The 12,839-nt window shown below is 37.4% G+C and overlaps 1 protein-coding gene across 1 annotated transcript in view; it reads left to right on the forward strand.

The window, feature by feature from the left end:
- Positions 1-9,536: 9,536 nt before the first annotated feature.
- The window catches only part of gabra6b (gamma-aminobutyric acid type A receptor subunit alpha6b), a 30,574-nt gene continuing 27,271 nt past the window's right edge, over positions 9,537-12,839 (forward strand). The window contains exons 1-4 of the mRNA XM_063485615.1: positions 9,537-9,804; positions 9,956-10,080; positions 10,468-10,535; positions 11,516-11,736. Of these exons, the coding sequence (XP_063341685.1) occupies positions 9,719-9,804; positions 9,956-10,080; positions 10,468-10,535; positions 11,516-11,736 (500 nt within the window). The 5' untranslated portion in view covers positions 9,537-9,718. The remainder of the gene's footprint in view (positions 9,805-9,955; positions 10,081-10,467; positions 10,536-11,515; positions 11,737-12,839) is intronic.

The following is a 12,839-nucleotide window of genomic DNA, read 5'->3' on the forward strand; positions in this document are numbered from 1 at the left end:
GATGTATTTCCAAAGTTAGTCGGGCTTTAATGTGAATATTGTGTGCTTGTGTCTATTTATTTAATTTAATCCTGCCAGGATGTCTTATACGAAAGTAGCTCACATAATTAATCACACATGGTTGTATAAACAAAAAAGTTTATAAAAGTATGTTGGTTTGAAGACTATGACATATCTTTGACTCACCAATACTCATTCGAAGATAAACAGATGGAGGAATTATACAATTCTACACAAGTTATAATACTGTGTGTATAAAAAACACAATGCTGTAATCTAGACCTCAAATCTCAGTGTGTAGATTCAGACGTTACCTTGAATCTGCCACTGAAGAAAGCAATTAAATATTTTGACGTGCTCTGCTGTTCTTAATGCCTGGTTTGGCCAATTGTTAAACATCCTCAAATGGGCTCTCATGCTTCCATTTCCTCTCTCTGTCTTTCTGCATCTTTGCACTAAGAGGAATGTAATGACTGCCTTTCTGAGCGTCCCAGTAAAACACTTCTTCCAAAGCTATACCCAGGCTGCCCTGTGCTGAGGACTAAAAAAAGGATGTCCGCAATGTTTTCAAAGAAGCATTTGTGTTGTTTCATGTCAGTAAACATGGGTTTGTTTGCTGGGATCTTGGCAATATGATGGAAGTATTCAGGGAAGAGGCTTGTGATCTCGCTGTGTGTGTGTGTGTGTGTGTGTGTGTGTGTGTGTGTGTGTGTGTGTGTGTGTGTGTGTGTGTGTGTGTGTGTGTGTGAGAGAGAGAGAGAGAGAGAGAGCATTCTGTGCCTGAGCACACAGATAGCAGATCTCAGTTAATCATCTGCCATAACGTTGACTTAGTTTTTGAACATGACGGAAAACTCAAATAATGGCAAGTGATGTCAAACACTGACTGTTTGGATGGGCACTACATTCAGTATTCTAATAGTTTGATCTTCACACATATACAAACATATTTAACTGAAGGGCGATCTGCTTTTTGGCCACAAATTGAAAGTGACACATTGTGACTATAGATAGGAAATATATTTGTCCCCATATGTCACTGATACGTAAATGTAATGCTCAAAGATACAGGATCTTTTTTAAAAAATTGTCATTTATCGATACTTTTAATTTCATGGCAAATTCATTATGATGCGGAGCTTGTCTGTGTTAACCGTTGTACCTATAATGTCATCTCAACTCACCATTTCTCTTATTAAGGAATTGTTACACATTAAAATCTCGTCAAAGCTTTTATAAAACCTAAACAAATATTAGCAAAACAATCAGACCAAAGCAGTTTACTTGTATTTATTTATTTATCACGCATATGCTGTGGGAAGGTGGTAAGGGAAGAAGATTGATTACTGTGCAGTACTTAATAAACCTCTACTGGTTGTTGTCTTACTGTGGAGTTTGCACCTGGTATGTTCTCAGCAGGTAAGGCTTCCCATGGATTGACTGTCTGATATCCATCCAGATGGACAGAGATGGACTAGCAGCATGCCAAAGCTCATGGCCAAAATAAAGTGCCGCCATTTCATCCTCTCTCTCTCTCTGTCTCTCTCTCTCTCTCACCATGTCCCTGTGTCATAAAGTTGGATTGACTGTCAGATCTAAAATTACCAAACAACATAGGATCCAACAGTTAACGTACATCACATTTATAATATAATCAAACACAATTTGTCAGGCAGGGAAGGAAATTGCACTCTGCCTTTCCCTGTAATTAAAACACCTCTCTGTATTTCTCTTTTATGCGAACTGCAATTACAGCATTGACACCGCTGATTAGAGCTCCTTAACTCAGCAGGAGAGCTCCATTAGAGGACTTGGGAAGGCACTTTTAAATTATGTCAATGCGAGACTGTCCTCGCGTAAAGTACGACCCAATAGGTTGTTTGTACAAGCAGCTTATATGACTTATCCTTGTGTTTTTAAAATTGAACGACCTCTAGTGGTAAATGCATGTAAAATATGCGCTGGCGGTGTTGCTGTTATATGGGGCAGAACTCATCACCCTGGTAACCTAGAAAATGGAGCTTTCTAACATGTGTTTATCCTTGTAAAAGGTTCTGTTTTATCCCAAACTATAATCTGGTCCTAATCCTGACAAGTAGCCTAGTTTTAATGCCTAAATCTGGGTAAACAGCGAATGAAAATGAAAGTAAACATCGATTGACTCTAAATGTAAAAAAATGACTCAAAAAATGACTCTAAAGCTCAGCCTCTTAGTTGAAAGTCGTGCATGTTGCTAAGTATCCAGAAACCCTTCTTTACTATTTCAGTAATTATTTTATTTTATTTTATTTTATTTCATTTTTTGAGGCCTGGTGCAAACAACCATTGATTGTTTATATATAGGGCTTTTTGAAAATATTACTTGTATTTTTTCATTTATTTTAGTGTTTGGGTCAATTAAATTGTAAAAAGGGTATTTGAGATGTACTTGAGGTTGTGCAATATTTTAAAATATTCTCAATCAGCTTTCTGCTTTCGTGACAGTGGTATATTTTTCCATCATCTTGAAATTATAGAAGTTATTTAAATATTTAAGTTTATTTAAGTTATGTTTCACTTATTGTGTGTTGTCTGTAACTTGAATCTGTTGTTTTGATCTGACTTGTTAACTTAAGTTCAATTTAAAATAAAATAATTAAAACTTAAAAAAAAAAAAACTTCATAAAAAGACGATCACCAGTGTGTAGTGTAAGCATAATTGACCCAGATAAAGTTATTGATAGCTAGACATGGAAAAAAAAAAGCTTACGTGGTGCAGTAGTGAAGGAAATAGTCAGATTCTCTGTCTAAGCAACAGTTGTTTCTCAGGCAAAACAAATCTTACGAGGTAAAAATTCTCTCTCGCAAGTTTAAGTGTAGAGAAGACAGTCACCTCCAGGCTGCAAAGTGTTATATAGTGGGCTTTAAAATGAAAACAAAAGGTACAAATTAGCATAAAGTAGCAGTGCAGTACTTAAATCTGCCTCCATTAACAACCTCTTCATACTTAAAGGTTCTGAAATGAGTTCCCACACAATGAAACTCTCCCAGGTGAATCCTAAAAAGTCAATATATACTAGTTAAAGATAAAGAAGGAGAGACCATTTGCAACCTTCTACTGACAATGTCCCAAACACTTCCTAAACAGAGGAAGAAAGGTACTACTTTAAAACAATCAATAATAACAAAGGGTCAATTAATCTGTAATCAAACTTTTGTAAATGGTTACTTCCAAGTTAGAAAAATGTTTTGTTTACTAATCATCAGTCATGCTATTGATGTAAGTAGCTTGTGTAATATAAAGCACATTATTGCATCCATTCAAAGCAATGGACAGTGCACAAGAAAGGTGAAGGAGAGAGTACCGGCAGGGTGAAGTAGATGGAGACGACTGTCAGCGGTGATTGGTGACAGAAGGATAGGAAGCAGCAAAATTAAAGATGCTCTGATTTTCAGTGGGACTGACCAGGAGGAGGGCTATAGAGGTTGAGTGGTTTAGAGACAAAGTTAAGAGAGACAAGACTGAGATCATTTGGACTTGTGCAAAGGAAGGATAGTGGATAGACTAGAGTGATGAGTGCTTTTTTAATACATATATTAGATCAAAACTTTTTTAACTTTTTTTTTAAGGATCCCACGATTTGAAGACTAAAGAAAAAGAAAAGAAACAATTCATGCTCTAATGTACAACGCATTTTGTAATTTCTTTAAATTGCATATTCTTTAAATGGCATATTGAGGATTTCGCATCAGGAATGAATGAAATAGAAACACACTTATCGGTCCTCTGAATAATGAATACATGAAAATATGACGGTCCTCTCTTGCACTTCACCAACATTTATGTTCACGAATGTTTCACCAGATCTAATAGATTCAAAATCCTATATTGGTTGCACTCCATCCATTACAGTTAAAAACTACCCATCAGCACTGCTTTGAGCTCTCCGTGAATGCGTCCTGAACAGGGCTACTACAGACAATCTGCTTACACCAAACAAATTGTGAGGATGATGGTATCGACCTTTGCCATGTAGATGAAAAAAATAAATAAATAAAAAATAAAAAAAGTCCATCACCCAACCTTTATGCTTCATTGGCTTGCCTTAACTAGCTTCACTACCAGAGGAAGCACCACCTGCTACCTTTTCAAGGTTATGGTGTCGCTTACCTGCCTAGCTAACACCAAAACAGCAGATAGTTGGCCAACTCCATTTTCACCTCTACACTTTCTTTCTCTTCATTTCTGTCTCAGTATTTCACTCTGGCCCCAACAGACATCGGTCATTGCTGCCAGAACTGCAGACAGGAGTCCAGGGTGAGTGTCAGCTTTAGCCACAGTTGGATGGGTGGAAAGATGAAGGGAGTGATGGAAGGAGGGAAGGGTAGGAGGATTATTTGGAGGCCTCCGCCAGAAACCTCACGTTTGGTGTCTTGGCATCAAAAGTGATGATTTAGACTGCGACACAGGATGATAGCGATGTAGTTGGCTTCTTGTGTCGCCGTTCCACCATGCCACCTGCAGATTTCAAAGATCAAGAGCTACGGTTACACAGTGAGGCTTATACTTGATGCACTTTAAAGGGGCACTTTACTTTTAACGTGTGATCTCAGCTACAAAAATAAGGGAGCCTTACTTTTGTATAGCAAATTATGTGTTGACAGCACAAAACTAAATCTAATCCCAAATCTTTTTAATATGTATATATATATATATATATATAAAAGTTGGACTCATTTTTTTTTTTCAATTTCAAGGACAAACTGAACAAGCAGTCCAGTGATAAAAAGTATGAGAAAGATTCTCAATATATAATCAAAATGCCATCATTTGTATTTTTTCTGCATCTTTTCTTCAAATAATTTGATTCAATCAAGTTTAATCAACTCAGTTCGCAGATTTAGGAAGGCACTGCCTCTGCAGGCACACTGACTTTAACTTGACATTGACTTTTTTTCTTCCCATGGAGACTGAATATCAACTCTTTATTCTTGCATATGCAAAAGAAGGAATACCATACGCATGACAAGATTTCAGAATGTCAGCAATCAAATAATTTCTGTTTCATAATTAAACCAGCCTCTACAGAGCAAAACATTTAACTTTCACATATATATATATATAAATATTATTATTTTCTATTATGTATTCTGTGGCTTTCTGTTTTGTTGCACCACTTTTATTTCCACTCTCCTTACAGCAGGAAGTTGGCAGCTCTCCAGCACAGTTCATTGTGAAGCTTTTGGCTGTAGTCAGGCAAGAGGTCAACTGAGGCAGCGAGGACAACTGTTTTCTCCAAATCAACATTTTATCGTACTATGATATGGTTTGGTCTCCATGGAAACTGCAATGGAAATTTCTTCCTAATTTTGAAAACCACGGGAACTGGTGCAGCACATCATGTGTAAGGAAAAGCGATTTTAAAGAACTACTGCTTTGTGTGCGCTGTTATGGATGTGTGACTACGGGGGCTGACGGGGAAAAAAAGATATAACCAGGCCGAGTCCCAAAGATTTCAAAGACTGAATTTAATGTAGGTGTTATGCAACGGCATTATTGATGGAGGAACACTTGCAAGCACTAACTGTATATTTCTAGCCATTAACCTACAGACGAGCGGAAAAACAAAATTCAGATACACAAAATGATTTTATAACCTCTAACACTAGTCCCCCTACAACAACCTAATACTAAACTCTAAATAGCACTTTGAAATACAAATTCCAACTCCTTTATACCACCACGTACTGAAACATATCAGTCACTTAATAAAACTTGATCCTGACGTTAACCCTAAAGTCATCCAAAAATTACTTTTAGAAGCACTGACCTAAAATTGTTCACCGTTCTTGAGCACATTTAGTTCATGCATCTCCAAACACGCATCCACATTACACCACACATGCTGAGTTTCTTCTACTGTAAGTGGTTACCATAGATACTGCATTGTGAGGCACATGAAGTACAGTGGGTCCATCTCACGTGGGAGAAATCATGTATTTATAGAAGCACTGTGATGCGGCCAGAAACGAGTTTAGACAATACACTTTTTTTGACTAATCACAGGCACCGTAGGAGGGGCTGTGGAGTATGCTGTGCAAGTTTGTCACCAGTGACTTTGAAATCTTATTGTGTTTTTCTTTGGCAAAATAGAACCAAGTCAGATGTCAGAGCTGTCCATGGTGCTGAAGGACAGATGCACAAGAGAGGATATCTTCAAATCTTCTCTCATCTGTTTTTCTTTCTGTTTATCTACAGTGTAGCGTGCTTCCACACACCAATTTCAGTCTCTTTAAAAAGAATTTTATTGAACATACAGCTTAACACACACATACACACTCCAGTTCTACCATCTGAAAGTTCCTCCTCCCTCAAAAAGGTCAGCAAGTTGTGAAAAGTTTCTTGCAATAATCTCCTAACTCTGCATCTTGCTCCTTGAGAGGCTGCTATATGTGTTCAAGTACAGAGTGCATATCATGACATGTTTAATTAAATCCTGTTTTGTTGAATAATGAACTAATTAACAAACTCCTTCTGAAGGCTTTTTCCTCCTTCATCAAAACACATTGGATTTTCAAGTATGTCCCGTTATCTTCCCGAAGTAATTGTACTTCCTAAATTGACATAATTGAATTGCTATTCATCCTGGCATACGAGGTGTATTGTTCTCATGGAACGAAGCATACCTAATTGCAATCCATCAGAATCACTGTGCCTTTTTCATCTCAGTTCAGAACTTAAGACTAATGAATGGTTTAGTGATTATATTTTATGGAAATATGCTCTGTTAGATATAATGACCTCTCATTAATTGCAATTGTTCTCTTGACATGGGCTTTAGAATGTAGTGACCGGTTACAAAGAAATTATAAATTGGGAAGACAGAATTGCGACTAAAATGTCAGATCATGATCACTATGGCAGGGCAATCAATAAAACTGATGTAAGGAGTTGCCATAGCTGAATTTTATCTCTGCTGACTTTCAGGCTGTTCATATAACAATATGGATTTAGACGGCTCCCAATTTAGCCAGCCTAACCATCTGTTTCTCTACTCGCTGCACCACTGATTGTGGATGTTTGGTTGGAGGACTGACAGAGTGCACTTCTAAATGTAGTCTCCAGGCAGGCAATGATCCAGTCAGCATTTTAATATCTGTCTATAAGTCAGTCAGTCATTATGCTATTTAGGCAAAACGTCGAACTAGCAAGCGCATCGTTCTATCAATCAGCTATCCAGTCAGGTAATTATCCAGGCAGCAACTTGTCTGTCTAGGAAAAAAATGCTATGATGGAAAGAAATTAGGTGAGCAAACAGGCAGACAAGTCACAGATGTATTCAAAAGTGCATGTCAGTCTCTTATTAGGGTCAAGCCAATCTTCTCCCACACAAACAACATCATGTAGCTTCAGAGCCTTCTCTTTTCAGAAGTGCTAATTTTTGTAAATGTTAAATATTCTTATAAGTGGGAGCATGCTTAAAAAAACAGTGATCTACTAAATGTGTGGTGCGTCCAGTGCTACTTAAAGCAACCAAATTACAGAGGTGGCTTAAATAGTGATGGCCCTTGTCTGCATCACAAGTATTTATGTGCGTACACTTGTGACTGCTTTCCTGCGATATCAGAAGCTTTACAAAGCATGTTTAGCACATTCACAGCAGGGAGGAATAGAATATGTTCACTTTTGCTCTGGCTCATCCAAAATCTCAGCTAGTGCCAGCAATGTAAATCAGGTCAGAAGCCTTTCATGGTCAGTGCACTGTGGTTGGTCAGATGAGTTGACCTCATGCTTTAAAAGATCAAGTTGATCGCGGCATTAGGGTCAGATAACATTATGTACCAGCAAGCCAACAGAGAAACTGAAACTGCCACTGCAATTGCTTCTAATACAGTACTACCTCAGTATATGCCTGGTCTGTATTTCCTACTATTGCCACTGTTGCAATTGTGCCCACCACTTCTAGAATGGCCACTGCTCTCACCACAATACTCGTGTTGTATAAAGTAGTGTTAAAGCTTTCAGTTCTGCTCCCATACCTGTAACAAATGCTGTGCTCTATTTTGAAATATCAGATCTTAGTTTTATCATCCAGTATGCAAAGTGAAATTATGCCCTGCATAATGCAGCTTCTAATAATGCAGCATACAGGATATTTCTTTAAAGAATTATAAATGTTCACCAAACTCTTTCTTAAACTTTCGATTTTTACTTTGATGATATGTCTAACAATACAAGATTGGGGTTTAAAGAGAAAACCAAGAGAATAACTTCAATTTATCAGACAAATTACAGCAATATCCAGTTTTCTTTTAAAAGAATTAAATCTGAATATGCTTGAACTGAAAGTGATCATTTCCATATGATTTAAACAATATTTTGAGATCATTATATAACTTCAGCTTTGAGTACAAAGAGACCACAGTTGCATAATCAGCCTTCACAATTTAATGCCTTTAGAAGAATTTCCTATATTTTTATCCCTCATATGAATTATTGATGGAATCACTATGATATCACTTATGATATGATACCTCTAATGAAAAAGTAATGGTGCACTGGAAGAAAGTATTGTAGTTCATTGATCACTGAGCATATAACCTTACAGAGGCTTGCTGGCATTCGTCAGTGAATATTGGCTCTCACTTTTTTTTTCTCTTAAAGTTGTTCTGTTTTCAAGAGAAAAAAATCAGTTTATGATTATTGCATGAGTTATAATTAGCGTTTTTCCACATAGTGGTGGTACAGTAACTATTCCTCCCACACAATACTGTCTTTGACTTTTTTTTGCACCAACCTAGAGGAATAATAAATAAATAAATAAAGTGATAAATTTCGCTTTTGCACTTCATTTGCAGGGTTTACTTTTCCGATATTTTTCTTTCTTCCATACACCTTGCACAAAATGTGCTACTGGAAACTCACTCAGCAGGGTGCAATTTCTTGAACTGCGTTTTTGCAACAGAAATAAATTCATGTGAACTCAGTTCTGACTTTTACAGTATGGTGTTTTCCCCCCTTGTTCTGGGTCTGTGGAGTTTGAAGGTGCACTAAATGTACCTACCGCCCACTCCACTCAACCACCTAACTACTATATGAATCATGCTTTCGCTCTACTTGCAGTTTTCGGGTTTTGCATGAACAAAGTCCCGCGATTACACACACACACACACACACACACACACACGCGCGCACACGCACACACACACACACACACACACACACACACACACACACACACACACACACACACACACGCAGACAGAAAAATGAATTTGAAATCAATCTGTACTCAAAAAGGTCCCTTGCTATACTGTCCATTGATATAACAGTATTGTATTTGTGCAAGCTCTCTTCCTCTACTTCTCCCTCCTCCCCTTCTGTATCTCTCTTCGCTCTTTTCTTTTCCATCGTCTTTAAAAACACAAATAAATAAATAAAGGACGACATTCTTCGTTATTTAACCTTCAAAACGATCTAAATAGCAAAGTTGCCGTCGAGACCGGTGTATTCCCTGCAAACTGCTTTGTCCCGTTAACGTTAAAGCTCGCGTCGTTCTTCCTCTTCACTCTCTTAAAAACTCTTCAGGTTTTTCCAGCTGAGCGATTCAGGCTGAGGCGGGCGCAACCGCACTAGAGGGGAAGTCAAGTCGTGCTGGACTGGCGCGGTATCCTCTCACGGTTTACAAGTAAAGCAAGACCGGACTCGCATTTTATCAAGCTTCGAAAATGATGGAATATGCTGATTTTAAAAGTTGACCTGGGATTTCTAGTTGTCAGGTGTCGAGGCATGGCTTTCCTTGTAACTTGCTTATTTTTGTCTTGGTGAGTATGGCAACTCTTTTCTCTGCATGTTCTCGGACTTTTACGCATCTTAACCACAGACTGTGGATGCTTGTGCCTTTGAGAAACTCAGTATATTCAACTGATTTTCTATCTGTTGAAATGAGCTTTGAGCAGTGCATATGTACTTTAGTTACAGTGCTAACAGTGTTTGGGGAAATCAGCACAGTGAGACCAGTATATATTTGGATAACATCACGCGTATATTGGATAGATTACTGGATGGCTATGACAACAGACTGCGACCTGGATTTGGAGGTATGCTAATGGACGTATTATATTGTATTTTGTATAATATTGCTTCATGATGATTAGATCCATATCCTTCCTTAAAGGATAAAGTTTTACTCAACTAGTTGTGTGTATCTCATCTAGTTTACGTTATCTCTTAGCCGTTTTTCCCCTCTTACATTATAATAAAATCACAAGTTTACTATTAGAAACTGTTCATAAAATTATCACATCTAAAGCATACTGTTTTGTTGTGTGTTCGTTTGATCTGATGTGGTTATTTTAAGTCTATAAATGGCACATTTTATACATATAACTTTATTCCTTAATGTCTTTATATTTTAAGAAATTAACAAATAATCTAGTCCAAAATTTTTGTCTGCATCAAAGCAACCACTTATCTTTCTGCTGTAGGTCCAGTTACAGAGGTCAAAACTGACATCTTTGTCACCAGCTTTGGACCTGTTTCAGATGTTGAGATGGTATGTCAACTATGCCGACCACTGAAGTACTGACACAGGATACACAAGGAAAAATGTGTGGATGTTATTCACATACATGTGTTTGGTTGATTGTAAACAAAGAACATGTGAAAACAAGATTTCACTGCAATGTATATGGTCTCTCAACCTCAACGCATGTTACTCCCAGCATTCATTATTCCAACATTTGGGCAGGATGTCATTAGTGCAGCTTAGGATTTTAATCTGGTTGACAATCCCCCCCCCACCCTCCGCCATAGCGATGTGGCTGATGTTAGGATGGAATAGGCGGGCTACTTCTGCCACGGGATAGGCTGAGTGATGTATGTCTGTTGTACTCTACTCTCTTTGGTCTTAAGCTTTAGATACTGCTTCACAGCCTCTAAAGCCTACTAGAACTGCCATGCAATATGCTAGGGACAGTCCTATAGAGGAGTATGTAAAGCTTTTAAGGGAAGCAAGGCCATCCATGTGATCTAAAAGCTGGATGGACTCATAATACTGACTTACTGCTGACTCTACAGATGAAATAAACTGTGTCTATTTTAACTGTGTATTAATAATGAATTACTCAATCAATTCACTTAACTTTCAGAACTGGTAGGGAATAAAACATGGAAAACAGAAAAGTTAATTGAAGAAAAACTATATATATATATATATATAAAGGTGACCAAAGTGTACGTTATGCTATGTCTTGAGGGTTTTCATCATAAACAAGGTTTTAGTTTTGGCAGTATTGGCATTAATAACAGAATCCTCCAGAAAGAAAAAGAGAGTGAGAAAGAGAAAACAATTCATCACATTGCCAATACTCTATCCAGCAGGTTCCTTCGAAACCATGGCTCACAAACCCATCTGCCATTCTCTCCGGGGGAAGCAGATAATAATGGCAGGAGATAGTAGATGCAGCACCAGCAGTAGGAGTGGTCATAGTAGTAGTAAATAAATTCATAACCCACGCTCTCACCTCCATCCAGGAATACACCATGGATGTGTTCTTTCGTCAGACGTGGATTGACGAACGACTAAAATTTGAGGGCCCCATTGAGATCCTGCGGCTCAACAACTTGATGGTCAGCAAGATCTGGACACCGGACACATTTTTCCGCAATGGCAAGAGGTCGATCTCTCACAACATGACTACCCCCAACAAGCTGTTCCGCATCATGCAGAACGGAACTATCCTCTACACCATGAGGTAACAGTGCTGGACAGTGAGATTCAAACCTAGCCAAGACCGGAATAGAGCACAGACCTGGAAAGCAAATTAGATGAACAGGCATCCAAGAATATGCACAGACATGAAAAGAAACAGCGTGCCATTCCAAAAACAAGATATGTGCCATCTGATACTGAAAACAGCCCTGGAAAGTGATTCAAACAAACATGACTCCAGCTTTGTTCCAAAAGGAGATATGCGGAATGAAAAAAAATAGCCCCTAGAGTCAATAATGGCACAAAAACAGATTTTTTTGTTTTTAATTAGATTATCTAAGTGGATGAACTCTAAAACATTTAAAAGTAAATAAAAAGGCTTTATCTAAGAAAATGTGTAAACTATATTACAATAAAGGGATGCCACCTTTATATCTACATTACAGATTTTAAGAGGGTGGAGTGGGGGGCTATAGACAAGATGGCAGACACAAACCAACTTGTTTGTTTTTTTTTTTTATTGTTTTTTTTACATATATGAAGTAGTGCTACATTTATTGGTTCACTGGCTGAAAAGAAGACACATTCGAAGACTTTTAGAGGCAATAGATGTTTAAATAACAGATAAGCTAACTGTAGTTTTGTGAGTACAATGATGCCGTTTCTACAGTCTCAGCTTGAATTTTGTCCTTGTGTTAGCTTTAGGTAAAAGATCGAAACTTTTTCTGAATTACTTCATCTTAAAGTTTTTTTTAAAAAACTAGTTTAACTTGAATCATTTCATTTGGGATCAGTTTCCCCCCTTCGTCTGTGAGCCTTAGAAATTTCCTCAAAGCTCTGACCTGCTTATTAGCTGTGAGTTCTTGTATAAACTGTCACTCTGGTAAACAAGAATATTATAACAACATTGTCAGTAGAACTGAATAACCTAAGTCATTTATTACATTAACAATAAAACCAATATAATATCACTGGAAATGTTTTAACAACTAAGGATATTATTAAGATGTTGTGTTCTGTGAATTTTATAACTTGAATAATTCCAAAGAATCAAATGTGTTTTACAAGTAAATAAACAAATAAATAAAATAAAATAAATACAAATAGAAAATAACATTAAGTTGTTATTAAAAATAACAAAGTCAT

Source organism: Pelmatolapia mariae, linkage group LG10_11 (genome assembly GCF_036321145.2).
Source record: "Pelmatolapia mariae isolate MD_Pm_ZW linkage group LG10_11, Pm_UMD_F_2, whole genome shotgun sequence".
In the NCBI taxonomy this organism is placed as follows: Eukaryota; Metazoa; Chordata; class Actinopteri; order Cichliformes; family Cichlidae; genus Pelmatolapia; species Pelmatolapia mariae.